The sequence below is a fragment of the Phyllobates terribilis genome, unplaced genomic scaffold (genome assembly GCF_046119375.1).
Source record: "Phyllobates terribilis strain yellow unplaced genomic scaffold, ASM4611937v1 Scaffold_13__5_contigs__length_258822181, whole genome shotgun sequence".
Taxonomy (NCBI): domain Eukaryota; kingdom Metazoa; phylum Chordata; class Amphibia; order Anura; family Dendrobatidae; genus Phyllobates; species Phyllobates terribilis.
In genome coordinates, this window is record NW_027362773.1 from 28,464,527 (window position 1) to 28,491,047 (window position 26,521).

At 43.2% G+C, this 26,521-nt stretch overlaps 1 protein-coding gene across 5 annotated transcripts; it reads left to right on the forward strand.

Moving 5' to 3' along the window:
• Positions 1 to 25,798, forward strand: LOC141173684 (protein phosphatase 1 regulatory subunit 12A-like). 5 transcript variants are annotated; one of them, XM_073658012.1, is made up of 24 exons: positions 1 to 338; positions 3,128 to 3,258; positions 5,947 to 6,065; positions 7,537 to 7,696; positions 8,223 to 8,367; positions 8,683 to 8,757; positions 8,906 to 8,991; positions 9,653 to 9,801; positions 11,172 to 11,248; positions 11,357 to 11,515; positions 11,691 to 11,767; positions 11,849 to 12,070; positions 13,121 to 13,198; positions 13,279 to 13,369; positions 13,475 to 13,621; positions 13,729 to 13,861; positions 13,941 to 13,999; positions 14,428 to 14,484; positions 14,749 to 14,768; positions 16,340 to 16,427; positions 17,385 to 17,489; positions 17,685 to 17,735; positions 18,441 to 18,491; positions 19,727 to 25,798. In XM_073658012.1, the coding sequence occupies exons 1-24, from the start codon at positions 81 to 83 to the stop codon at positions 19,811 to 19,813; spliced, it is 2,625 nt and encodes an 874-aa protein (XP_073514113.1). In that variant the 5' UTR covers positions 1 to 80; the 3' UTR covers positions 19,814 to 25,798. The 5 variants fall into 5 exon arrangements, with proteins under 5 accessions (XP_073514113.1, XP_073514115.1, XP_073514111.1 ...); XM_073658010.1 differs by having other exon boundaries at positions 3 to 338; positions 13,941 to 14,071; XM_073658011.1 differs by having other exon boundaries at positions 3 to 338; positions 9,677 to 9,801; positions 13,941 to 14,071.
• Positions 25,799 to 26,521: the final 723 nt, after the last annotated feature.

Genomic DNA, 26,521 nt, shown 5'->3' on the forward strand with positions numbered 1-26,521 from the left:
TCCCTTGTCCTCTCCCTCCTCCTCCTTCCCGGCCTCTCCCGGTCCCCTCCTCCCGCCTGTCTCCGGGCAGGACACGGAAGATGGCGGCGGATGATCGGTCCCGATCGGACTCAGCTAAAGGGAAGCGGCGGGAGCAGCTGAGCCGGTGGCTGGGCTCAGAGACAGAGCGATGTCTGCCGCACGCCAACCTCCGCCGCCCGCCCCGGGTGCGTTTCGCGCAAGGAGCCGTGTTTATGGCCGCTTGTTCCGCTGGAGACCGGGAGGAGGTTCGGCAACTGCTGGCGGCCGGAGCCCCGATCAATGGCACCAACGTGGACGGACTGACGGCTCTGCACCAGGTATCATTGTAGGAGCTGTCAGTGCATGCTGGGAGTTGTAGTCTAACCACAGCTGGAGAGCCCGATCATACTGAGTGCTGGAGTGCTGGGATCCTGCGTGCACGTTACTACACCCAGAGATGCACCAAATTCTATTATGTTTTGTTGTCACTTTTTCTGACCTGTCAGTAGATAAAATAAGCCTGGAATGAAGGTCAGTAAATGATCAGACCCCCCCCCCCTCCAATAAGTGATCAGACCCCCCCCCCTCCAATAAGTGATCAGACCCCCCCCCTCCAATAAGTGATCAGACCCCCCCCCTCCAATAAGTGATCAGACCCCCCCCCTCCAATAAGTGATCAGACCCCCCCCCTCCAATAAGTGATCAGACCCCCCCCTCCAATAAGTGATCAGACCCCCCCCTCCAATAAGTGATCAGACCCCCCCTCCAATAAGTGATCAGACCCCCCCTCCTCCAATAAGTGATCAGACCCCCCCTCCTCCAATAAGTGATCAGACCCCCCCTCCAATAAGTGATCAGACCCCCCCCTCCAATAAGTGATCAGACCCCCCCTCCAATAAGTGATCAGACCCCCCCTCCTCCAATAAGTGATCAGACCCCCCCTCCTCCAATAAGTGATCAGACCCCCCCTCCTCCAATAAGTGATCAGACCCCCCCCTCCAATAAGTGATCAGACCCCCCCCTCCAATAAGTGATCAGACCCCCCCTCCAATAAGTGATCAGACCCCCCCTCCAATAAGTGATCAGACCCCCCCTCCAATAAGTGATCAGACCCCCCCTCCAATAAGTGATCAGACCCCCCTTCCTCCTCCTCCAATAAGTGATCAGACCCCCCTCCTCCAATAAGTGATCAGACCCCCCCCTCCAATAAGTGATCAGACCCCCCCTCCAATAAGTGATCAGACCCCCCTTCCTCCTCCTCCAATAAGTGATCAGACCCCCCCCTCCTCCTCCTCCAATAAGTGATCAGACCCCCCCTCCTCCTCCTCCTCCAATAAGTGATCAGACCCCCCCTCCTCCAATAAGTGATCAGACCCCCCCTCCTCCTCCTCCAATAAGTGATCAGACCCTCCCCCTTCTAATAAGTGATCAGACCCCCCTCCTCCTCCTCCAATAAGTGATCAGACCCCTCCTCCTCCAATAAGTGATCACACCTCCCCCTCCTCCAATAAGTGATCAGACCCTCCCCCCTTCCAAAAAGTGATCAGACCCTCCCCCCTTCCAATAAGTGATCAGACCCTCCCCCCTTCCAATAAGTGATCAGACCCTCCCCCCTTCCAATAAGTGATCAGTCTCTTTCCCCCTTCCAATAAGTGATCAGACCTCCCCCTCCTGCAATAAGTGATCAGCCTCTTTCCCCCTTCCAGTAAGTGATCAGACGCCCCCCCTTCCTCCAGTAAGTGATCAGACGCCCCCCATTCCTCCAGTAAGTGATCAGACGCCCCTCCTTCCCCCAGTAAGTGATCAGACCCCCCGTTCCTTCAGTAAGACCCCTGCGGAACTTTTTTTTAGAAGTTTTGTGAAACTTCATAACTCAAGACCTAATGAGAAAATCAATAACAGTTTCTGGGGTATTAAAACCTCTAATGGATGATGACAGGTGTCAGTGACGTAAATCAGGGCTCTGACCTCAGCATTGCCGGAGGTGGGGGTAAGGGGCTTTATAGGATTATTGGGCATAATTTTACTCTGCCAAAGTTCGAAAAGTGAAAACCCCTTTTAAGAAGATGAGAATTACCCACAATGTGTCATGTGGATATTTACTGAGAACTAGATCAGAACTATAACATTCTTAGAATTAGTGCCACATAGTATTATTGTGGGGGGGGACTTGTCTGTGGAGAAGATTTTCTGGTGACATATTGACCGCGCGGTTTTATACGGTGCTGTCTATTCATCCCGTAGCAGTTTCCCAGGCCCCCAGACGTCCGAGCATATATCCATATTGAGTAGTGTTCAGTGCATGTTGCCATCCGCATCACAGCCCACACCCCAATCTGAATTCCTCCTTTAATTATTGCTCTTGTAATGGGGTTGTCACCATTTAGTAGTAAAGTGTGAAGAGCAGACCACACACAGGATATCTGCACACTGTGGCCCTCCAGATTGGCATGCTGGGAGTTGTAGTCTCACAAGCCCTGAATAGTAGCAGCTTGCAGACCCCGGCACTGAGCCTTTTTCCTGTTTGCATTCCTCATATGGCTGACATTTTCTTATATTTGCCTCGAGTCTCTTTCTTGTCCATCTCTTCCTGGGAATAAGAGTCCGCTAGTCGCCCCCTCTAGTAACTATATCTGCTCCTAGAAAAGCTGGGTGACAACCACTGTAGACGCCATTATTTCTCCAGGAGGAGTTGTAGCCCATTTTTTCACATTCCTATAGTTACAGGAGCATACGTTACTGTGTTCCGGAAAATCTGTCACTTAGGGAACATTGGATGATAACCGGTCTGTGATTATGAATGTCCGCCATATTGGTTGTCACCCAACTTTCCCATAAAGTGGTGAACAAGGAAAGGACTTATAGTTACTTCATTTTGTTTCTTTACATTTTGCTAATTATTTTTAATTAATTCTGTATCTTAAACACACATCCCCTAATATACTGCATTGGTTATGCTATTGTTTTCTGTTATCAGCCACATCAGTCAGCACATCCATAGCTGTCCCTGCCCCCTCCATGATTATTTTGCCTCCAGTTCACGTGTAGTGCTCCTGTAATTTGGTCCTAGCATTTATCATAATCTCCCCGTCAAGTTCTCCTCTTTGACCTTCTTCTCCCCCCTCAGGCCTGTATTGATGAAAATATAGAAATGGTTCAGTTTCTGGTGGAGAATGGAGCTTCTGTGAACCAGCAGGACAACGAGGGTTGGACCCCGCTCCATGCAGCAGCGTCCTGTGGATTTGTGAGCATAGCACAGTAAGTCGGGGGGATACTACACCCCATTTAGCTTGTTACAAGTCATTGCCTTTTGTCCTGTCCCGAAAGGATTACAGATCATTTCTCCAAAAATAAAAAAAGTGCATAAAAGTCCTCGATTCATCCTTAAAGGGAATGTCTGGGATTTAATAAATAAATAATGGGGTAAGCAGTTAAACCATTACTCACCTGTTCAATGCACTTTTGCTCTGCTGGTCCTGCCAGTGGTAACATCATGTCCATCATTCACATGACTGCTGCAGCCAATCACTGGCATTGCATTTACAACACATAAGCACTGAGGCCAGTGACTGGCTGCAGCGGTCATGTGAATGATGGATGTGATGTCATTGATGCAGCATTAGTGGGGATCACCAGAGAGGCAGTGGAAGTGCAATGCTATTTTTTGCAGCCAAAGATCGCTCCGTACTTCTGCTACATTGCAGGTGATTGGGGTGGCATTGCGATCTGCAGGGTACCACCACAAGCAAGAGACAAAAACAATACCTTGGATTATTTGCAATTCCCTTTTTGCATTGGTAGTACTTCGTGGGTTGCAATGCACCCGCAGTCACCTTCATTGCTCTGCGGTGGCATAGAGCGATCTGTGTCGCTGCCCACACTTCCGTCTAACCCCAGCCAGATGGTTGCTGTACATTTAGCTATTTCTTGGTTGTCATCCAGTTTCCCAGGAACAGGTATAACTACCATATCTGCCATACAAGTTTGGATAATTTGGTCACGCAGCTTTGCCAGACCCCTGAATGGCAAAATCTTGGTTTTTAAGCGTTCAGCATTTATTTCTGCATTATTAGGCCATATTTTTGTTCATGATGCTGGGAAAGTTGGGTGTCGCTTCCTATGGAAGGTCTCATATTGTCTATTTCATGGACGCTGTTTTTTCATGTATTAGTACAGATCAGAATGTCAGTAATGACGTCACTGTTTTTTTAAGTGATTACAGGTATGTGGTTGGAACAGGTTATACCAGGGGTGCATCGCTAACACCTCTGTGGGCCTGTCCCACTCTGGTATTGTGAGCTACACCTAAAAACCTGCCAGCTGATAATTAGAGGAATACTTAACCTCCTAGTCACAGGGATTAGATGGGGTCACCATCACTGGGGTCCAAACATGGACCATCTATTTGCAGTAGCACATTTCCTTTACATTCATAGTTTGATTTCTTTTAACAGCTTCTTTGCAAAAGCAACTTATCAATACCCATTTTGCTGTCAGTATCTTCATATCTTTTCCTTGCTCTGAAGTCTTGTTCACACAACCGTATTTTCGGTCCAAGTGATTTCTACGAAAAACCGGACTGTACTCCGGACTGAAAAACTTTGCAGCGTGCACAAAGATTAAACTCGCCCATTCAAGTCTATAGGTGTGCAAAAAGAATCAGACGTCCTACGAGCCACAGTATAGCATCCGATTTGTATGGATACATTGCAATTCTTCAAAATAGGAAACTGTAATTATTAATAGTGGAGACTGTAGAAAAAAATATAAAAAAACGGATTGCACACGGATGACAAGTGAGAAAAGAATCATCCAAGTTTTCTGGGTGAAATGCTGACGATTTTTTATACAGTCGTGTGATCTCAGTGATGACAAATATCCAGAGAATAAAACCGATCCCGCCTGACACAGGAGTGTGACTCGTTACTATGTATCAGCATTTTCTCACTTTGAGAGCTGGGCATCTGTGCCGGCACAATGACTCTGATTCAGAATTTTGCCTTTTTAAGTCTTATTTTTTCATGTCTTTCTTTTCGCGCCAAATCAATCAAAATGAGCGAGCAATGTTTGAGGTCAAAAATATTTTTTTTTCTTTTTCTTTTTTAGAGTAAAAAATGTACATAATTTTTTAAAACTATGGCCAGTAGCCTTCACCTGCGCAGAAAAAAAAAGCCAGATTTTGTACTGTACTAGGATACTGGAGTACGATCGCACAAAAATGTTGTGACATGTTCAGAAGTCAGAAATTACAAATGATGAATTCGTCTTAAACATCTTGATAACAAAAACCATGCAAGCAATGCTGAATCCACCCCCCTCCCCCAAAAAAAGTAAAATTAAAAGGAGCAAATTACATAATGTCACTATTAGGCCTCATTCAGACATCTGTTTTTCATGTATGCATTCTATCCATGTATTGCACTGATAGAACACATACCCATTGTAGTCTATGGAGCTGTTCACATTTCTGTGTTTTTTGTGGATTATGTCTCCTAAAAAAATTTAAAAAATCACAATGAAATGCCTGTTTTATTGCACCTAGTCATGGATCTATATTCCCCATACAAGTCTATGGGTCCATGAAAATCCTAGACAATCCTATATTCTGTCCGTTCTTAACACTGTAATGGATAGGAGAAGCTTTTTCAAATTTTTTTTTGTTGTACGAGAAAATTGCTAATGGTAAAAACTGACCAAAGATTGTCCCAAAATCTGAACAGTGGTACGTGTTTTTGCTTAGGAGAAAAATCGTCTAAATGAGGCCTTAGAACCAATGCTACCTTACAAAAAAGACGCAAAAGCAAAAATAAATGGAACGTTTCTATTCACTGCCTGTAAGCAGGGATCTTGTGAATTGTGAAGAATTGAATGCAGGTGTAGAGCTTTTTCCTATACAGTAGTCACACCACAAAACCCCATTAACACATTGATTTATATTTTCGGCAGGTACTTGATCTCTAAAGGTGGGAATGTAGCAATTGTAAATAGTGAAGGGGAACTTCCACTGGACGTGTCTCATGAGAGCGCCATGGAGAAACTTCTGAAGAGCGAGGTCAAGAAGCTGGGTAAGTGCACTTGAAAAGAAAAGACATGGGGCCTAGTTCATCAAAACTGTCTAAGAGAAAAATAGGCTTTGTTGCCCATAGCAACCAATCACTGCACTGCTTTCTTTTGTTAAACAGCTCTGGAAAAATGAAAGCTTCACTGTGATTGGTTAGCCAGTCCCATGGCTGGTCAGAGGTCAATTCACATATATGTGTATATATAATATATTGCACAATGAACGGCTGCCATCCTAACTGGGGTTTACACACTAGTACACAAAAGATCACAATTTCGACCACTGAATGACTTCTGTTCATCTTCGGTTATTAACGATCTGATTTGTGAATCAAAGTTGCTTATTCATTGACATGTTGCTAATTTCTCGTGAAATCCGCAACATGTCAATTTCTCTTGTGGGTTCACTGAGTTTTATGTGCAGATTTTACCCATAGAATTTCATTAGGTGCAAAAAAATCCGCTGAAAAAAAACACATATGGGTTTTTAGTGTAATTCCGTTGCAGAAATGCACTAAAAACACATGTAATCCGCACATGACTGTATGAATAATGTCAAAGCCAAATACCAGGAAGTATCAAAAACCAAAGCAGCTTTATTTATAACATGACAGAACAAAAGGACACAAAAACCACAATAAAAACGCAATGAAAAAAATCCTAGTAACCTAATTTACCTAATAGGTGCAGAAATGTACAGAAAATCTGCAACATCAAAAACTCACCAAATGCTCATTGTGGGGACGTAGTCTTAAAGGGGTATTTCTATCTCCAAGATCCTATTTCAATATGTAGTAGGTGTAATAATATTAATAATATTAGAAATGTAGTATAGTTCTTCTGATTCGCTATGTCTCTCATTTCATGTGCAGGCATTGCAGGACCTTAGGTATCCATGGTTACGACCACTGATATAGTGATAGTTAGATAGTTGATAGGGGTCATAACCATGGATACCTGACCACTATCTACTATGTAACTGTCACTATATCAGTGGTCGTAACCATGGATACCTTAGGTCCTGCAATGCCTGTACATGAGGTGAGAGATATAGCGAATCAGAAGAACTATGCTACATTTCTAATATTATTATTTATTATTAATATTATTATTACTACTACACCTACTACATATTGGGATAAGATTGTGGAGATGGGAATACCCCTTTAATGTTAGTGGGTCTGGGAATAATACAAGCGGCACATGGGTGTATTCCAAGTGCTATCAATTTTTTATAGGCTAATAGGTAGGAGAAGCTTGGAAAATGTATATTTTTTTTTGTTTGGAAATGAGAAAAACAGACATTAAACTTAAAATGTAAACAGACCAAAGAATGTGAAGCCTGAGAAACCTCCCTCAATTGTTTTTTTGGATATGTAAGAAACTGATGATAGAAACGGATATACGGAACAAACACTGATGAATCTCAATTTTTCTCCCAATGATAATAGATGTGATTTGTGGCTTGTCTTGCAGGTGTTGATTTAGATGCAGCAAAAAAAGAGGAGGAAGAGCTCATGTTAAGAGATGCCCGCCGCTGGTTGAACAATGGGAAATATGACGACCTCAGGCATCCTACCACCGGGGCGACTCCTTTACATGTAGCGGCTGCCAAGGGCTATACTGAAGTTATAAGGTGAGCTGTCAGTCACCGACAATGAAACGAAAGGGCAAGAAGGCTTGTGTGTATGAGTTCGTAAGACGGAGAGCAGATATTTTGGTTCTCCTATTATATCAGTAGCGAAACAAGAAATAATCAGCTCTATAGGGGTTGGCCGCTGTTTCTTTTATTGGGTAAAAAATATCAACTGTGTTATAATCTTAGATTTTCAGATGAGGGATCCAACAAAAACTAATCCCATGACATTGACTTGATTACTGGGAGTCCAAGCATTCAGCGAAAACTGGTATCAGTAAGCTTCCAACCCTTATAAAGGAGGGTTCTGGGGAGAGGCTCACCCTATTACAAACCACAATGGGGCATATAGATATTATTTGTCTGGCATGAAGGGATAGAGAAACCAAAACATCTATATTCATATATTTTATGTAATCGTCTGATATTTTCCACTCTCTCTTCTGTCTTGTTTCTCTCCATCTTTCATACCTTCATTATTTGGTATATATCCCTCTTCCTTTCTCATTTTTCATATCTGTCTCAGGCTGCTCCTACAATTGGGGTGTGATGTGGATTCCCGTGACTCAGATGGTTGGACTCCTCTGCACGCGGCCGCTCACTGGGGCCAACCGGATTCATGCCGTCTCCTGTGTGAGGCTCTCTGTGACATGGAGGCTGTCAACAAAGTGGTGAGGGGGTCAGCGGTCTCCTCACACTATTCACAGACTGCTTACGCCCCCTGGCTGCGCCGTGGCTGGTTCTGTACACCTATGCCGTGTATCCCATGTGCGTCTGGTGTCCTGGCTGCTTATACTATGTATCCCTTGAGCAATTCTATTTGCATTGTCTTGTTTGTTACCTCCCATTCTATTTTCTAACGCCTCTCTGCTCTTAATTTCAGCAACCTGTTTCTTGGTGCTAACAGCATTTGTCTTGCAGGGTGTCCTTTCTGTCTTATGTGCAATTTGCAAGCGCACCTCTCAATGTGGTTTCCACTTATTTAGGGCCAGACGCCCTTTGATGTTGCAGACGACAGTTTGGAGTCTGTCCTGGAAGAGATGAAGAAGAAGCAGAGTGCGGTGAGATCTCATTGAGTCTATAGCTACAAACAAGAAATGATACATGAATTAATTTATATATTTCCTACCTGCAATTATTATTTGACGTAATATCTATCTTAATAACTCTTTTCTCTTCTTTTTTATTTTTTCCTGTTTTCTTTTTTAGTTACGTTTGGAGAAGATGAAGAACGCTCCGCAGATAATGTCGCAGACAAGCCCTCCGAATCAAAATGCCGCTAGCAGAACAAGGAGGTCTGTGAATCGTTGGCTGCGTTTGAGTGAAGCATTGGAGCAAGCGGTGTGGCACCTCAGTTGTGCTGTAGAGTTACACGATTGTGGTGCATTTCCCCCTAAGCTTATACAAAAGATCACCACTAAATATGTCTTTGAGTGGTCCCCTTTTCTAAGTATTAGCTTTTTTTAATTTTTTTCTTATAAGATCTGCTCTACAGACACTGTGTCACAACCTTCAGAGATCTTCACCCAAAGTTTTCTTAGATCTCTGAATGTCAAATCTTCCACTTTATATACTGACACGTCACCTGGCTCCATTGTGGATGAATAACTATTAACATCTAGGAAAACTCATTCACAAGCCACCTGCAAGCTTTAGAGGTAGCCATATTTGCAATAACTGACCTAAGAGTTGAAAAAAGTTCACATTTTTTAAGACTACCAAAGAGCACATCTTAAAGACATATACTTACTGGTGAAGGGGGACTACTGGATTGTTCGCTGTGTCATACACTGGTTAATGTCACAAGGGACAGTATGATGCACAGTGTGGATTGTTCACGGTGTGAGCTTGATATGTTCTCACTGTATGTGTGTGTGACACCTGCTGTGTATTCCCGGGCACTCTGTGCACTGACCCCTTGCACGCTCCCTGCCCCCCGACCCATTTTTCAAATAGGAGTTCTATTTCTCGTCTGAGCAGTCAAGAGAAGGTAGCACTTCGAGTGCAGGACAAAGAGCGCCGGACACAGCCCATCACTTCAACAGTACCCACCAGCCAACCCATTGCTTCTAGTTCTGATGACTCATGTTCTGACGCTGAGTCTGGTGAGCACTTTATATTCCTTTATATATTCATTCTATTCTTCTCTACATTCTAACAAGCCATTAGGGTACGTCTATGTGGGATTGAGACACAGTGGATTTTCCGCTGTGAAAATTAACCTGTGCTGTGGTTTTGTAATTTTTGGATTTCACCCTTTTGATATTCAAAGATGCAGCAAATCCACTGCCTTTCTGCAACAAAATCTGCACAATTTGGCCACAGTGGCTAAATCCCATGTGGACATACACTAAGTAGGTCTCTTTAAAGGGAACCTGTCACTTGATTAATGTTGCTCAAACCATGAGCATCATGAATCAGAGCCTGGCTGCATGATGGCTGCCAGGTATGTTTTTCAGAGAAAATATAGCTTGAAGAGCCTGCCAGGAACTTTAGGGATAGACCTGACTAGTACGCTGCCACCCCCCGGATGGCTTCTCTCTGCACTGCTTCAGGTGATTCAGGTGTCAATCACCTAGAGCAGTGCCAGCAGGGGATGTACATTGACTAGTCTGGTGTTTGCTTATGGTCCCCAACGTGTTTCAGAGAAAAACATACCTGGCTGCAATCGTGCTGTCAGGCTCTGATTCATGCTAAAACCGAAGATAAAAAGAAAATGTGCAAATACCCTGCAGTAAATAAATAGCAATAGTGCATGAACATAACAAAGGGTACTTAATTAACATCATTTTGATAAAAAAAAACTTAAAAGCCATCCCACCACATCAAGGTGACCCTATTCGGGACGGTCCTAACCTTTAGTATTAAAACCTTACCATATGTGAAATGATTTAAATGTGAATAAGGGCCGAGCAGGACCAAGAACCCGAGTAATAGACATCCAGCAATGGGGAGCTATATAAATGTAATGTCCAGCTCAAAGAAAAAGGGAGGCCACATCCTTATTTGCACATAGCGCAAAAACCTTAGGAGATGAACTGGAATATAAGTTGGTATACATGCAGCTTATAGGCACAAGTTCACACTGGCCACTAAACAGACAAAGCCTAAGATAAAAACAAGGTGATCAAATACCCTGCAATAAATAAATAGCAATAATGCATGAAAATAACATATGGTACTTAGTTAATTTTGATCAAAAAATGTAAAAGCCACCCCACCACGTCAAGGTGACCGTCTTCGGGTTTGGGCAGCATGAATGGATTGACAGGTTCTCTTTAACAAGTTACCCAGGTTTTGCTGTGAGATAAAGAATTTTTCTTTTTGCAAAATCTAGTTTGCATTATTGATTAGTGTGTAAAGCCGCTCTGTTAAGAGACATCTGATTTTGGAGTAGTCTTGTCATATTATCAATGTCCCTGGACTGTCAGATTACGTAGATTAATGCTGTTTTTACTCCTCTTTTACTCTATAGAAAAGGTAAAAGCTCAAGAACGAATTAATAATCTGAACAATCAGTTACGTAACCTTTCAACAAGCTCCACAAAGAAGGTGAGAAGGAAGGGTGGGGATGAATCCGTGACCTTCCATTGTTCATATTCATTTCCTAGTCAGTAAACCGAAACACTAAATTAACCGTACACACACTACTGTCCATAGACCTCAGCTGTACCAGAGCAGGAGAAAACTGAGCCTACATGGCGAGCCTCCTTGAGGAAGACTGGTAGTTCTGGCACACTGAGCTCTGGCACCGCCTCGGAAGAAGGCCGGAGGGCAGCACTTCCTAAATCTGCCTCCAGCTCCCAGCTAGCAGACAGAGTGTGTATTGTGACCAATCATCTGTTACTTTGGTTTCATTACTATTTCTTTCTAGCATCTTCATAGCTTCCTATTCCTTCTCGGCGCCCTTTTCTTCAAGTCTCACTTCATTCATTCTTGTCCATCTTTGATGTACAATAAATTCCCTTACCGTGATGATGTTTTTTTTGCTCAGGAGAAGGCAGGATCTGAACTCCGTTTAGCTCGTGTGCCTCCGAGTCAGAAACTGTTAAGTAACCAGGAAAATGTGAGGTTAGTATCTAGGGGTAGATGGAGGATGGTAGGATCTTTAGTTTGGGACACAAGTCAACTGATGATTTTATATTTTTAAAGGGAACCTCAGTTTAGCCGCACGTCATTCACTCGTCAACGTAATGATGGAGATGAAGGAACGATCTCACTCCGTAGACAGAGGGAACCTCTGACATCTAGGACTGAAACCTCCCTATCCAGAAGAGAGGCATTAACAACTAAGCCAGAAACTACATTAACAAGTGGAAACACTTTGTCTTCTAAAGTAGACACCACTGGGTCAACTACAAATTCACGTACAAGGTATGGGTCATGCGGTTCTAAAAACATAGAGAAGTGGCATGGTTAATGTGCACTTCTTTCCTTGAGTAGCAAGTGAGATGTTATTAATGTGAGACCGACTGGTCGTGGGAACAATCTGTCTGACAATGTGCTGTTCAGCCGGGAACCCACAAGAGCCAGACTGTCAGATGTGAGTAGGGTGTTAGGACAGCTGTGGTGCAGTAGGATTGCTTTCTTCAAAATGATAAACTTTATTCCTCCTGGGAGCTGGTGGCTTTCAGTCATGCAGGCGTGGCCGGAGCAACTACAGTCACCGCTCAGAGCACTGAATGGCGTCTGTAAGCACGCCCTGGCAGCACGCTCTGGCACTTTGACAGCCAGGTCTGCATTGATGCACTGCTGAGCGAGCTGTCATTCCTAGTGCTGGGGTGTGCTTGCAGCCATCTCACCGTGTACTGAGCGGTGACTGAAGGCGCACCGGCACGCCTGCTTGACTGAAAGCATCCAGGAGGCATAAAGTTCATTTTCTCCCAGGTGCCACAATTTTAATACAGCAGCCGGGCACCTTCCCAACGTTATTAACCTCTAGATTATCTACAGGTTAATAACGTTATCCGCTCTAACACGTTCTATTTATAGAGTAGCTAAGCTTACAAGTTTATTTCATATTTGATAGGCACTTTAAGACCCCCAAATAGTGTCCAGCTCAGGAGACAGAAGCATACATATTGAATAGAAAGCATGGGCCTATGTAGCCTATGCTTTCAATTGAATCTGTACCCCGCTCTGAGTTGTGCACTATACGGAGGTCTATTGAGTAATCAGTGGGGGTCTTAAGTCCTAAGACCCTCACTGATCTGTAGGCAATTAAAATGCTTACCAAATATGAAAAATAAACTTCCTGAAAGTTTGCTCTTCTTAAAATTAAAACCTCTTCTTACTAAGTTTGGGATTTCCAGGACTTGTCATGAAAAAAATCTTACAATTATTCAGTTTTCTTATTGCGGTTTGTCACAGGTATCCAGGACCTGTAAGGTATAACTTATTGGATATCTTTTCTCTCCCTTTCAGAACTGCTGATACGGCAAACACTACATGTACAAATTCAGAGCAGCCAACAACCAATACAGAGACCAGAGAGCGCCGCAGGTAGGAAGTCATATCTGGAAGAGATCTCTATTCTGTGCACACACCTTTTATACACAGTGTCTCACAGAGTTTATTGTTAGGTCTTACCTGACCCCTGTGAGAGATGAAGAAGCAGAAGCTCAGAGAAAGGCAAGGTCTCGACATGCACGACAGTCTCGCCGATCCACTCAGGTAAGCACTAAACAAACATCTTAATCTTGGCAACCCAGAATCCTGTGTATGTTTTCCAACGTCATTAACCATTGATGTGTATTGATTAACATTAATCTTCTGTAGGGAGTGACTCTTACTGATCTAAAAGAGGCTGAAAAGGTCATCAAAGGTCAACAGGAAAATCAAGAAGTGGTGTCAGAGCCAGTGAAGACCCCAGAAGAGGACAACCAGACAAAACCCAGGAGCAACCGTACCACCAGTGATGATGGGGTGAGCGGTATTGAAGACCTTTGACTATTGCTGAATTCCTCTACTGATCTGTAAGGGGAACATTTCTCCTGATAAATGCATACATGTATTTTATTCTGAATTTGCAGGCTGAGGTCAGCTGGAGATCCCGAATCGCCAGTTTGCAGAAATCCGATCTTTTAGGATTAACCACTCCAGATCCAACTGCAACATCCTCGGGCTCACAGAGACGAGGAGGAGGACAAAGCTTAGAGAGCAAAGGTTAGTTTTTTTTATCAAACAGTCTTGGCATTACAAGTGACTGTGGGACGCCATAACTCGGGGTTAAATGTTGTTATAGAAATGCAGAAGTCCCAAGAGGACGAGAAAGAAAGTGATGAGCGAGGTGGCAGGAACAAGGTAGGGATTCGGGATCGGAGAAGGCCACGAGGGAAAAGGAGATCCACTGGAGTTCAACTGACTGCTAGAGATGTAAGAATCAAGTGATCACAGGCGATCCGAGATATCGCTGAAACCTGTGTATTTATTGACTTATACCCTCAGTATAGAGGCCACTGCCACTTTATGCGTTAAACCAAAGCCCTCCTCATATACATTAGATAGCTGCCGGCCAAATAAACAATAACCAAACCATCTCCATCTCGCCCCTGTGTTCTCTGTAAGAGCCGCTGCCAGTCATCTCTGGAGGTGGCTAATGTCAAGGAGAACAAAGTGATCGACAGCCCAAAATGTGACCTGCCTGATCCTTAACTCCCCCTACAGTCATACACAAGTGTGTATTCCAAACCTTGTTCTACCATGCTGCATGAGCTATGTGTTTCTTCCAGAGCGATGGCGAGGAATCGGAGGAAGAGGACGGAACAGAGGAAAGTCCTCAAGCTCAGGTGCTTGGACCTGCATGCAACCCATTTTCTTTTAATGTCTTGTGAAATGTTGGCAGGGAAAGGAACAGAAAGTGTGTAGTGTGATATCTTGTAACTTGGGTTTTATATCTGTTCTTGCTGCGCGGCTCTGATGATCTTGTAATGGGGTAAGTGAACTGTGTGAGTGCTTCAGTACAATATTACCATGAACATGGGTAATTGGCTTAACCTCTTTATTGCCTTTACATTGTGTAACATAATCCCTTTCTCTTGTTTTCCTCCCAGGTAGATGGACTTAGCTCTCGGTAAGAACTTGATAAGATTTTTTCTTTTTATAGTCGTTCATTTCTAGGCTGACTTAGGGAACACGCAAAAGGTTTTCATATGCACAGAATTATCTTGCTATAGCAAAAACTAGTCCCTAAAGGGAACCGATTGTCTAGGCTCGACCCTTTAGGCTGTGACATCTTGGATGCCACAATAATAATGGTGCTGACTTGTTAGTCCCGGATCAGAATTGTCCTACTTTATCCGTTCTGCACGGATGAGAGAAAGTGCGCGGCACATTTTTTTTGTACCCCTTAGTTTTTGTATAGGAAGTATCCTATGCCTCAGGCTTTATACGAATATCTTTCACGTATCCTGCCCCTCGATTGGCATTTCAGCTGGTTCACTATTTCAGCATTGCTAAAGCGAGGAGGACTTATCCTGGTTAGACGTTCACTTTAAGTATGAATCCGTGTTGAACGGCTGCCATCTCTGTCACTGTTCAAACACTTGCTGTGACTTCACTTAGGAAAGCTAGACGTGTTCCTCGCCCGTGTGACTGAAGGTCAGGACACCATATCTGCAGGATATAAATCCTGGCATGATGCTAATTAATAACACATTGCATTAATTGGTCATTCTCTGTTGGCCTATGGATAAGTCCAGATGCTGTGGAATATTTCCACTGCAAATACATTGCGTTTACACAGCAAAATCTGCACGTGTTACATGCAGTTTATACTGCGGATTTCACCCACTACACACTGAACATCATTGGGGACATAATAGAATTCCTCTCTGGGAAAATCTCTCTTGACTTTGACCTTTTAGGTATCTCTTTTATGGCAGATTTAAAGAGTTAAAGGCGTTGTGCGGTGAAATCAAGTTTTCTCCTGTCCTTAGGATAGGTGATAACTTGTTGATCAGTGGGGGGTATGACTGTTGGGACCCCCACACTGATCATCACGAGGGAGCGACAGTGCCCATGCTCCATTCATTCCATGCGTCTGTCTGTTTCCGGAAGTTACAAAGAGAATGACTGCAACAATGGTTTGGCATCCAACCTGCCACGCCATTTTGTAAAAGGATCCCATCAGTCGAACACCCACCGATCATCAAGTTCTCACCTGTCCTGGGAACTATGCGATAACTTGTTTTTACTGGACAATCCCTTTTTAAAGGAGCACTGAATTCTTACAAGCTAAGCTTAAAAAAAGTGAAGATTATATAACCAAAAAAATAACGATCCTGGGGTAACAAATTCTTTCTCCACTTCCTATCCATCATTGACTTGACCGGCTTCTCCCCTGTCTGAATGACTCAAAAAGCTGACGGCAAAAGTGGATTAAAAAACATTTAGTTTTTCTATGAAAATGTATCTACACACAGGAAATATAACTTGTAATAAGAGCACATAAAGCGGAGAAGCTAAGTGTTGCTTTTGTATGAAGGTCTCTATTGACTCCTACATTATTGCCATGACTGATGATTGCAGCGTGCGCTCTGACATCTGTCTATGATCTACAGAAACCACTTTCTGATTTTTTTTTTTTTTTTAATATTAATTTTTACTTTAATGATTACGACTTCCCATACTGAAATGTTTCAGGGCGGATACAGTTTCCAATGCGCACACTGCAAGCCAGGTAGAAGCGGCCATTGCAGCTGAACACAGGGACACAAAGGATTTCAAAAAAGTAAGTTCTCGGAGGAGGTGGAAAGTAATCCGACGTAAGTCTTGATTTATTAGGAGTTGCCCATAGCAGCTTCCCCCGCTGGATAAGTGATGGCTGGAAATTACTTGCTTGCTAGGGAAATATGATCTAGTTTAAAGGGATTCCTTTACTAATCCTAGTATTTAAAATCCCATTTTTAATCATTTCCCTGGGACATGGCGCATTACTTTGCAATCCAACGGACTACCAGGAGACGCAGGGAGACATATTGGGGACTTCCGATGTTGCATTACAAGCTATTGGGACTCCGAGTAGAGAATGAGAATTAAATGATAGGCTTCAGTTGTCATTTTGTGAATTCTTCTTTATCACATGTCGTCTAATACTACTACTACTAAATGTCTACTACTACTACTATGTCTACTGTCTCCGTCAGTCCCATAGACCCATGGGAATTAAAGCTCCGTATCAGGAAAAATGATCTTTAGAGACCAATATAATAAGCCATTCATTATTACAGAAATTGGGATAAATAATAAAATGGTGTTTGGGGATGGAGAATTCACATCCAAGATTAGATGTATGAGTTTCAATGGGAGCCCATTACTATTAGAAAAGGTTTTTCATGGGCGGGCATTTCCCTGATTACAATTTTTGGGGTCAGGCTAGTCTATAGAGAAGTGATCCAAAGATGTATAAATAGTCAGAATAGGTTAATTAGCCGGTGTGCTTAGATTATCCTTCCGATAGGTCATCAATATAAGATCAGTCCGACACCTACAGCTCCATTTAATCAGCTGATATCAATGTGGGTGTTGAGTGTTGGATCCCACTGAACTTGTATTAATACTCTATACCGTGGAGAGACATCCTAAGGTTAGGTCATATTATGTAAGGTCTATATAACCCCTTTAAGTACCAATAGTACTAATAGCATTGATCTCAGCGAGTATTCATCTGGATACTGTGTTGTTCCAGCTGTATGAAGACTTGATGAGAGATAATGGACGTCTTCGCTCCCAGCTGCTAAACACCCAAAACTTGGTGAATGAGACTAAGGCGGAGTTGGAAAGAGCCAACCAGGTAAGAAGGGCGCCAACATTTTTGCATTACGGCCCGATGTTGAGTATACGAGCTGTGCTTTGACCTAAGTGATTGTACAACTACTAAATAGGACTATGGCCAGTGTGATTCTGCTTATGACCTGGAAAATCCTTCTTCTTTCTTCCATTTGTAACTTATAGTTTATTTAATTTTTTTTTCTGTTTTTTTTTTCAGAGACAGGAAAGAAGTGTTGACAGATCCTTTCTGATTGATACAGAGAAGAAGGTGAGATGTGTGCTCAGACATGATTATAGAGGTCTCCCTGTGATGCTTAAATGGGTAGTCCACTTTAAGGAGGAGCTGTCACCAGGTCAAAAGTGGCCAGTTTTTGTTCTTAGGTTATGTCTACTGCTCTCCTGAGTATGTTGTTTCTTATTTTATTTTTTTCAATCCGCTATATGGTTCCAGAGATGTGGGCTTTTTTTTAGCGACATATATATATATATATATATATATATATATATATATATATATATATATATATATTTTACTGAAGGGGCGTGGCTCACAGGTAACTATGCAGAGCAGCCTACAGACTCGCCTCAGAGGACCCTATGAGCCACACCCCTTTGTAAAGACCATACAAGCTAGCACTAATTAAAAAGGATCATGTCTCCGGAAACATATGGCGGATTTAAAAAAAACAAAAAAAAAATAATAAAATGTAAGACTATATGGACCCTCTTTTCCCAGACCAAACTCTGTAAGGGAACTCAGCAGGAAGTTTTCACTTTCCCTGCAGTGCCACCACAGGTGAAATGAAGTATTACACAGTTCATACTGAAATTGATGGTCTGTCTGTGTGAATGCACTCTGCATACTAGATAGGGATCCTGAAAGCCCTTGACCCCTTTCTATTAGCTTAAAATTGCCTCATAAGCTTTTCTAAGGACAAACCCTTTAATAGTTCGGATTTTCTTATGTCCATAGGAAAAGCTAATCTTGGAGCGTAGAGTATCTGAACTTCAGGACGAGCTGAAGGTAAGCGGATACGTCTGCCGTGTGCAGGGTTAAAACCCAAATCTTTATTTTCAAGTATGTCTTGTGTGTAATAATCGCTCCTGCTGATTCCTTAAAGGTAATTGTGTGGAGTACTGCTACATGTACATATACTTCTGCCTATATGATTGGATGGAAAACCAACAGGTATCTCTACTAAACAACAGTTCTCCGTTGCTTTTCTGGAATGTCTGCATAGACTAGTTAGTTATCCGGGGTTGAAGGCAGGAGCTTAATAGCCCCTTAATGGAGCATTATAAAGGGTAGCAAAAGATCAGAAAGACATGACTGCTTCCTTCCAAACACAGCACCACTCCTGTCCACTGGTTATGTCTATTATTGCAGTTGAACACCATTCATTTCAATAGAGCTAAATTGCAATACAAAATACAACTCATGGACAAGAGTGGCACCAATAAATAAAGTGCACATGATAGAGGAAAGAGAGAAAATATCATTAGCGAATCGATTCATAGGTCCCTGGTTCAGATACCACTTTGGTAGTCTGTGGCCAGCAGAGGAGAGCCCTTTTTGGACAGCCTCTGACGCAGCACCTCTTGTGATTAGTAGACCCGAAGCGATGTTTTGCATGCTTTGCGATGGGTCTAAAAATCAGAAGAGGTTCCGGGGATTCTGACAAGTACGAGGCGGCTCCTAGGGCTCTCATCTGGCTGCCACAGGATACTGATGTGTGCCCTCTGAACCACTCTCTTGCAAACTGATCATCTCTAGTAATGTATGGAAGAATTGATGGTTTGCGCAGACCATGGAAGAATGCATGGTTTGCGCGCACCATAGAGGAATGGATGGTTTGCGCGCACCATAGAGGAATGGATGGTTTGCGCGCACCATAGAGGAATGGATGGTTTGCGCGCACCATAGAGGAATGGATGGTTTGCGCGCACCATAGAGGAATGAATGGTTTGGGAGGAATGGGTGGTTTGGGCCCGTCATGGAGGAATGGGTGGTTTGGGCCCGCCACGGAGGAATAGGTGGTTTGGGCCCACCACGGAGGAATGGGTGGTTTGGGCCCGCCAAGGAGCAATGGATGCTTTGGGCCCGCCATGGCGGAATGGATGCTTTGGGCCCGCCATGGAAGAATGGATGCTTTGGGCCCGCCATGGAGGAATGGATGCTTTATGTGGACCATATATTTATATATTTTAATGATAAATCTACCTTGCTCGCTTCTCACTTTTTTCCTCTTGTTCCCATAGGTTCTTGGGGATCTGAAAGCTGATAACAAACGCTTGAAAGATGAGAATGGAGCCTTAATCCGAGTAATTAGTAAGCTATCCAAATAGCAGAGCTGCCTCAGGACCTGCTCCATGTTACCTGCTCTCCCTCCAGTCACCCCATTGGGACAGACGAGGTGGACATAGTTAGAATATCACAGGGAGCCGGAGATTAACGGATGTTCGATCAGCCTCCCCTACGTACTACCAATTCACTCGTTTTCCACGCAGCCACCCCTGAGACTGTCTGTCTGGGAATTGTCACTTAAGAGGCCACTTCACAATTTGAGAGCAATGCTATGGAAGGTCAAGACCACCTACAAAGTTAGGAGTTGTTGTTTGTGTACCTCCTAAGTTTCCGGTCTTGTTTTGGTTGAGAAACTGATCATCTTCAAGGTGAATTAACGGCTGTATCTTCAGTGCAGCTCGAGTCCTGGCACTTTTCTAGAAGACTTATTTTCTACAGTCTTAGCTGGACACAAGAATCGAACCACATTAACTAAAGCCCATCTCCCAAGATGCTCCTCACTATTTGGCATAACCACCATTCCTTTGGCTGCAGACCCTTAAGTGATGGTATAATAGACAAACAACAACCCCATGGTGTCATCCTTCCAATCCCTCGTCCCCTGACCTCGTGGAGCACGGTGGATTATTAGAGAGGAATACAGGCTCTGGTGTTTGGGGGTGGCTGCTGTACATGTTCTGACCACTGCGTCCTCCTACCCCTTGTGTCCTCCACAAGATAGTCACCGGACGGAGAACAGAGATATGAGCGGGGTGAGCAACACTTGACCATCCAGATCCATCGTTTGGAAAGAGCACAAGTCTATAGGATCATGTTTTGTTTTGGTTTGTTGATCCCTAGTGTTTTTTTTTTCCTCCTCTTTTCTTATGCAACCGATGTCACTTTGTTGAGAGCTGCGGGTTTGGGTAGGTAACACCGTATGTTCTGTTTCATGAGCACATTTTAAACACTAAACTCTGATGCGTTATTTTTCCCCCACTTTTGATAGGTTTTCTTATTGTTTTATAAGGGAGAGAGGATTTTATTTTATTTATTATGATTTATTTTTTTCGTTGTGTGGCAGTGGTCATTTTTCATTCCATTGATGGATATTTCAATATAAATCCCGTCCTACTGGCTGCTATAAGACATTCATGGAGAACTTCAGTCATCACATAATGTTACTGATAACTACCCTATAGGACACCAGTGTTATAAGACTTGAACTTGCAAGTATATAAATGGCACTGTCTAAATCTTTTCCACCCCGGGTAGAGTAGGCCCATTACTCCGTGCCAACGTATAGAAAATTTGCATGGTAAAAAAAAATATATGTCCTGAAGATAACGGCCACTAATGGCTCCAATGTAGAAACTGATGTAACACCAAAGCTCTAGGAGCACCTACAAATCCTATGTAATAGCCAGTTATCCTATCACCTATGACAGCACCTACAACGAGAGAGGGGATCTGCCCTTCCAGGACAGGACACCTACAGAATAAAAGGGCGGCGCCTCTCCACCACCTCAGTTGGTTTCCTGTCCTTGAGGGGGAACCTTGTTAAAATGGCGGCACCTTCTATAGACACTATAGGCTTGATCTGGGATCTTCTGCTGTCGTTTCCTTTAGGAAAACTGTTCTACAGGCTGTGGTCCCACCCTAACTTTAAAGTTTTTTTCTCTGTAAATCTCTCGTTGTAGGTGCTGTCATGGGTGATAGGATAACACTAAATTACTTACCGGTAATGTGTTTTTCCTGAACCCATGACAGCACCCTTATATTCCCTCCCATCACTGGTAGAAGTTGATCACTTCATTTCCTTCATGGTGTTTGATTCACGTGGTGTGTAGAAGGAAAAATCATGGGATATATAACTATTAAGTAGTGTCCTCTCATGCTCTGTAAACAACTGAGGTGGTGGAGAGGCGCCGCCCTTTTATTCTCTAGGTTTCCTGTCCTGGAAGGGCGGATCCCCTCTCTCGTTGTAGGTGCTGTCATGGGTTCAGGAAAAACACATTACCGGTAAGTAATTTAGTGTTTTGCATTTTGACCGGAGTTTTCTCAAAATCCTTTCTTTTCTTAAAGGGGTTTTCTGATTAAATCAAGTTATCACCTATCTACCGGTGATGGATGATGACTTGCTGATTGGTTGGGGTCCTATTGCTGAGCAGATCTGGGAACTTGTATCCCCTTTAGAAGATGGCGCAGAAGGTGAAACGCCCAGCGACCATCCCATTCATTCCCAAAAGGGCTGCTGGAAACAGCTTGGTGCAGCGCCTAGCGGCCTCATAGGGAATGAATGGAGCTCAGATTGCACATGCAAACTTCTGCTAATGGTGGTATAAAAGTGCACTCCTTTGCCAATTGGTGCCGGATCCAGCAGCCAGAACCCCCACAGTCAACCAGGACTGTGGATCGGTAATAACTTGTTTTAACCGGACATCCCCTTTAAGCAAGAAATAAGGCTGAGCTTTTTTCATGTCCGAGACTAAAGTAGACGAGAATGTTTGAGCCTGGCCTATCTAATCTGATAATGGGGTCCGAACTTAGCAGAAGGAAGTTTTCAGAAAATAGTAAAGTATTTGTGTCATTGTTTTTACCAAATTGCACAATTGTAAACTAATATTAATGGTAGTGCCAATACATGAGGATAAAATGTTAGTGCCATCCATTCCCACTCGGGGGACATTGAGCTGACGTAATATGGGGTTAACCATAGCAAGTAATTATTCCACTGTCCAGAAAAGGCAAATTAACATCTGGATGCCATAACATTTTTTTATCTTGTCATTTTTAACCTCTGATCTTCCCGTACTCTCTGTACCAAACAACAAGTATTACTGGGTTTTTTTCTGGGGTTGTTCAGTTTCTGAGCCTGGGTTCCTATCTTGAATTCCACTATTAACTAAACCAGAGATCAGAGAGACCCCCTTTATAATGTGCCCCCCCTGGGCGATCAGTCCATCACTCCAGATCTCACTGTTCGTATTAAGCAACACTCCATTTTGGCTCATAGATGCCCTCCCTTATGTGCTATTATTGGGCATATGGAGCTGTCGCCTTCATAAAATAACCTTTTTAAAGTCCAAATGTATTTTCCCAAGTCTGATTTTAAGACCGTCCACTGTCCTGAATAGAAGATGTCCCTAATCGGACGAGGAAAGGATTAGAGTGCGGGTATATTGTAAGGGAAGGATTAGAGTGCGGGTATAGTGTAAGGGAAGGATTAGAGTGCGGGTATAATGTAAGGGAAGGATTAGAGTGCGGGATATTGTAAGGGAAGGATTAGAGTGCGGGATATTGTAAGGGAGTCCATACACATCAGAGTAAAGTTGATAGAACTTTAAACTTTCGCAATCGATCTAAACTCTGGTCTGGCATGTTGGATTATTTTTTTGTCTGATGGTCAGTACTGACTGCATCATCAGCCGGAAAAGTCGCGCTCTTGGCCAATGTAGTCTATGATGTATTTTGGGCAATTGTTTGTCGGCTCATTTTCAACTATGTGTATGGGGGCCGTAAAGGGGGCACATTGGGGTATATATAGTAATGCCTGTATGCCATATATGATAAAATACAGCCTTAATTTGTGTCTGCTCTTCAGGGTAGGCTCACTGCTAAGCCTTCTTTCATGAGAAAACCCCCAGCCCAAAGTTTATAAAGTCAGTGACTGTCAGTCCCGTGCCCGCAGTTACATATATACTCGGCTTGGCCGAGATTTCGTGTTAATTCCAATAGAGGAATGAGGGTGGAAAGAATGCCAGACATCTCCGCTTCCACTTGCCTTGAGGTATCTGACTGAAGAGAAATCAAACATGGCAATTTTCTTCCAGCTTAGTCCCCATGGATCAGCTGTCTTGCAGCCCCCCATACTGATTATATCAGCTTGATAAATTAGTCTTTCTTAGGGCGCAGTCAGACGGGCGTATAAATTGAACCAAGATTGGAGCGCAGTGCACAGACTGGCCAGCGCCTCTCCCGACCCGAGCGTCACGTACTTCTATGCAGCTGTCACACTCGGGTTGGGAGAGCCGCCGGCCAGTCCGTGCATTTAGCTCCAATCTCGGTCTGATCGTTTGATCCTCTCTTGTCCCTGGTCATCAGTCTTGCGCTTCCATTCCTCTTCACTATCTGGTATCTGGCTGTTAGACAAATGGCTGCAGCAGGAGCCTCCCCCCATTGACCTGCCTGGGGTAGGACAAACAAAATGAAGCCTCATGCCTTCATTAAACCCTGTTCCCTCAGTCCTTCCCACCAAAGAATGGAACAGATCAGCAGGATTAACCCTTGCGCTCTCGGCAGAATTTCTACAAGACTGTTTGTGGCCGGTTTCCCACGTCATTTATTTTTTTCATACTTGCCTTTTTTTTTAGTATGCTAGACCCATTTTTTTGTGAATGTGTCACTTTTTACAATCTTTGTTGCATCCGTTATTCTGGTACGAAGAAAAATACATTTCTTCACTTCTACTCCTTAAGCAGTAAAATACGGACAGCACTTGGGTGACATCCATGTACTACCTGCTTTTTTTTTTTCGAGGCCATTGATTTACATTGGCGAGTTTGATCTGCAACACAGATCAAAGTAGAAAATGACTTCATCAAAGTCTTTATACCAAAAAAGTTGCGTAAAAGTTTTCTAAAGTTGAAAAATTTTTGAGTTGCTTCAAAATGTTCTGACTTGTGGCACTATGCATTTCACAACAGTTTTTCCAAGGGAATGGGCAGAGCTGGGGTATGAGGCCACAACCCGTCTAATTCATGATGAGCTGTGGCCTTGCATACTCCAGAAATCTCACTCCGGTCCCTGACTGGCGTACGATTTCTGGCCTAGCGCATGCCACTCGTCAGACGCTACAGATTCATGGAGAGGCATGCAAACATTGAATCGGCGGGGGGGGGGGGGGGCTTAGTTTCTGAGGTTTTTCTTTCTGATAATCCGTTCACAAAAAAAAAAAGTCACGTGAAAAGGCGCATTGATTGTAATGGATCAGTAATCTATAAAAATACAGGATAGCGCACGTACCAAAAAAAAAAAAGAAATGTAAAACTGTCCTAAGGCGCATGCAGAAAATTCGGGGGGCAAAATGATCTGTTTGTAGGCTTGGAGGAGGGATCTTGGTAGTGTGCACGCACTAGAAGAGTATGCACCCCTTTAATAAAACGCTTAATGATTACCACGCCTCCCCCATTCCCGTCTTCTATAGGACCCTAATTTCTTAAGATGCAACGTGGGCAGCTTTTGGTAGAGCAGTGACTTCAGCCTGTGACAAAGCAGAATCTGTCCCCGCTCTCAGGCTGCAGAGGGAGAGGATTTTTTTTTAAGCTGCGGCAGGAAGCAGAACAGTGAGAAAAAGCAGGAGGCCGAATCCTAACAAATTTCCTGGCATTCACCCAAGTGAGGGACGTCAGGGGCCGCCGAGCCGCCCGACCCTGTAAGCACAGTCCTTTACAGAGGACATGAAACGCATGTTACTCCCATTACCGCTCCAGTCTTCTGTGAAACCTAATCCCCTCTCCTCCATTCGTGTGCGCCCCGTCTACTTTTTTCCTGTTTTTTTTTTTTTTTTCTCACTCACGTGTTATTAATATTTTGTGCAATATATTATATTTATAAATGGTTTTACCGAACACTGCGTTCCTTCATGCTGCAGTTACTGCCTTTTTTGCTTTAATATTGTTTATATACGGTAATTTATAAATGCACTGTTTTATTTTCCAAAGCACTAATTTGTGTGTTTTTTGCCCATTTGCCAATGGTCCGACTTGTAGACCTGTCTCCATGTGTCCATGCCCTGTACTACCCTATTGTGTCAGCAGCAGGAATTGGCAAACTGTGCGTCTCCGGCTGCGGGTGCATATAGTGTATACATACATATATACATCAGCAGGTGGAGGCCAGAGCGCTGCCCTGTATCTGGCTCATTATTCCCATTCCATTAATATCCCTGTGTGTACGTTTGTCCTTCTCTACAGCCGTGTGTCTTACTGGTGATGGGACATCCTCCCATCACACCAAACATACAAATAAACTCACTTTGAAACATGCGTCTTGTTACCTGAGTTACTTTTTATCATTTGTACATGTGAATATATTAGTCTTCCTAAAGGGGTTGTCTAACCATTAAAGGGTTATTCCCATCTTTTTTTCAGATGGATATTGTCGGATAGTGCTTGTAAAATCAAACACTTTTGCAATTTACTGCTTATTAAAATTTGCAGTCGTTCTTGAGATATTACCACTTTTGTTTATAGCTTGTTGCCAAGGAGACCGACCACTGCTGTTGTCTACCTTGTAGGCACTGTGCTGAAGCTGGCTCAGGCATAGGAGGTAACAGTGCACACCAATGATCCTGGCCAGCTTCAAAACAATAGTAAAGAGTTTGCAAGCACTGTGCACATTCTGCTGTCTAGCAGTGGTGGTCAGTCTCCAAGGCAACAAAAAGTGTTAAAATTTTTAGCTATTATTGAAGAATTATTAATCAATACTTGTAGTAGCACTATTCGACAATACACATATGAAGATTGGAATAACTCTTTAAATATATTAATTGAATAGATTATTAAAAATTGATGTTTGCTATTTACTTGCTCTTTAAAGAAAAATCTTCTAATGAAGAGTTGTGGCCTTTGCATAGTATGGCGCCACCTGGCGTTGCTTTTTTGCCACAAAAACGCAGCGTTGCGTCCATTCGCCTCACAAGCGTCATTTGGGCTATTATTTACGAAGGATGATTTCATACATCAGAAATTCACATTAAAACTACGGAC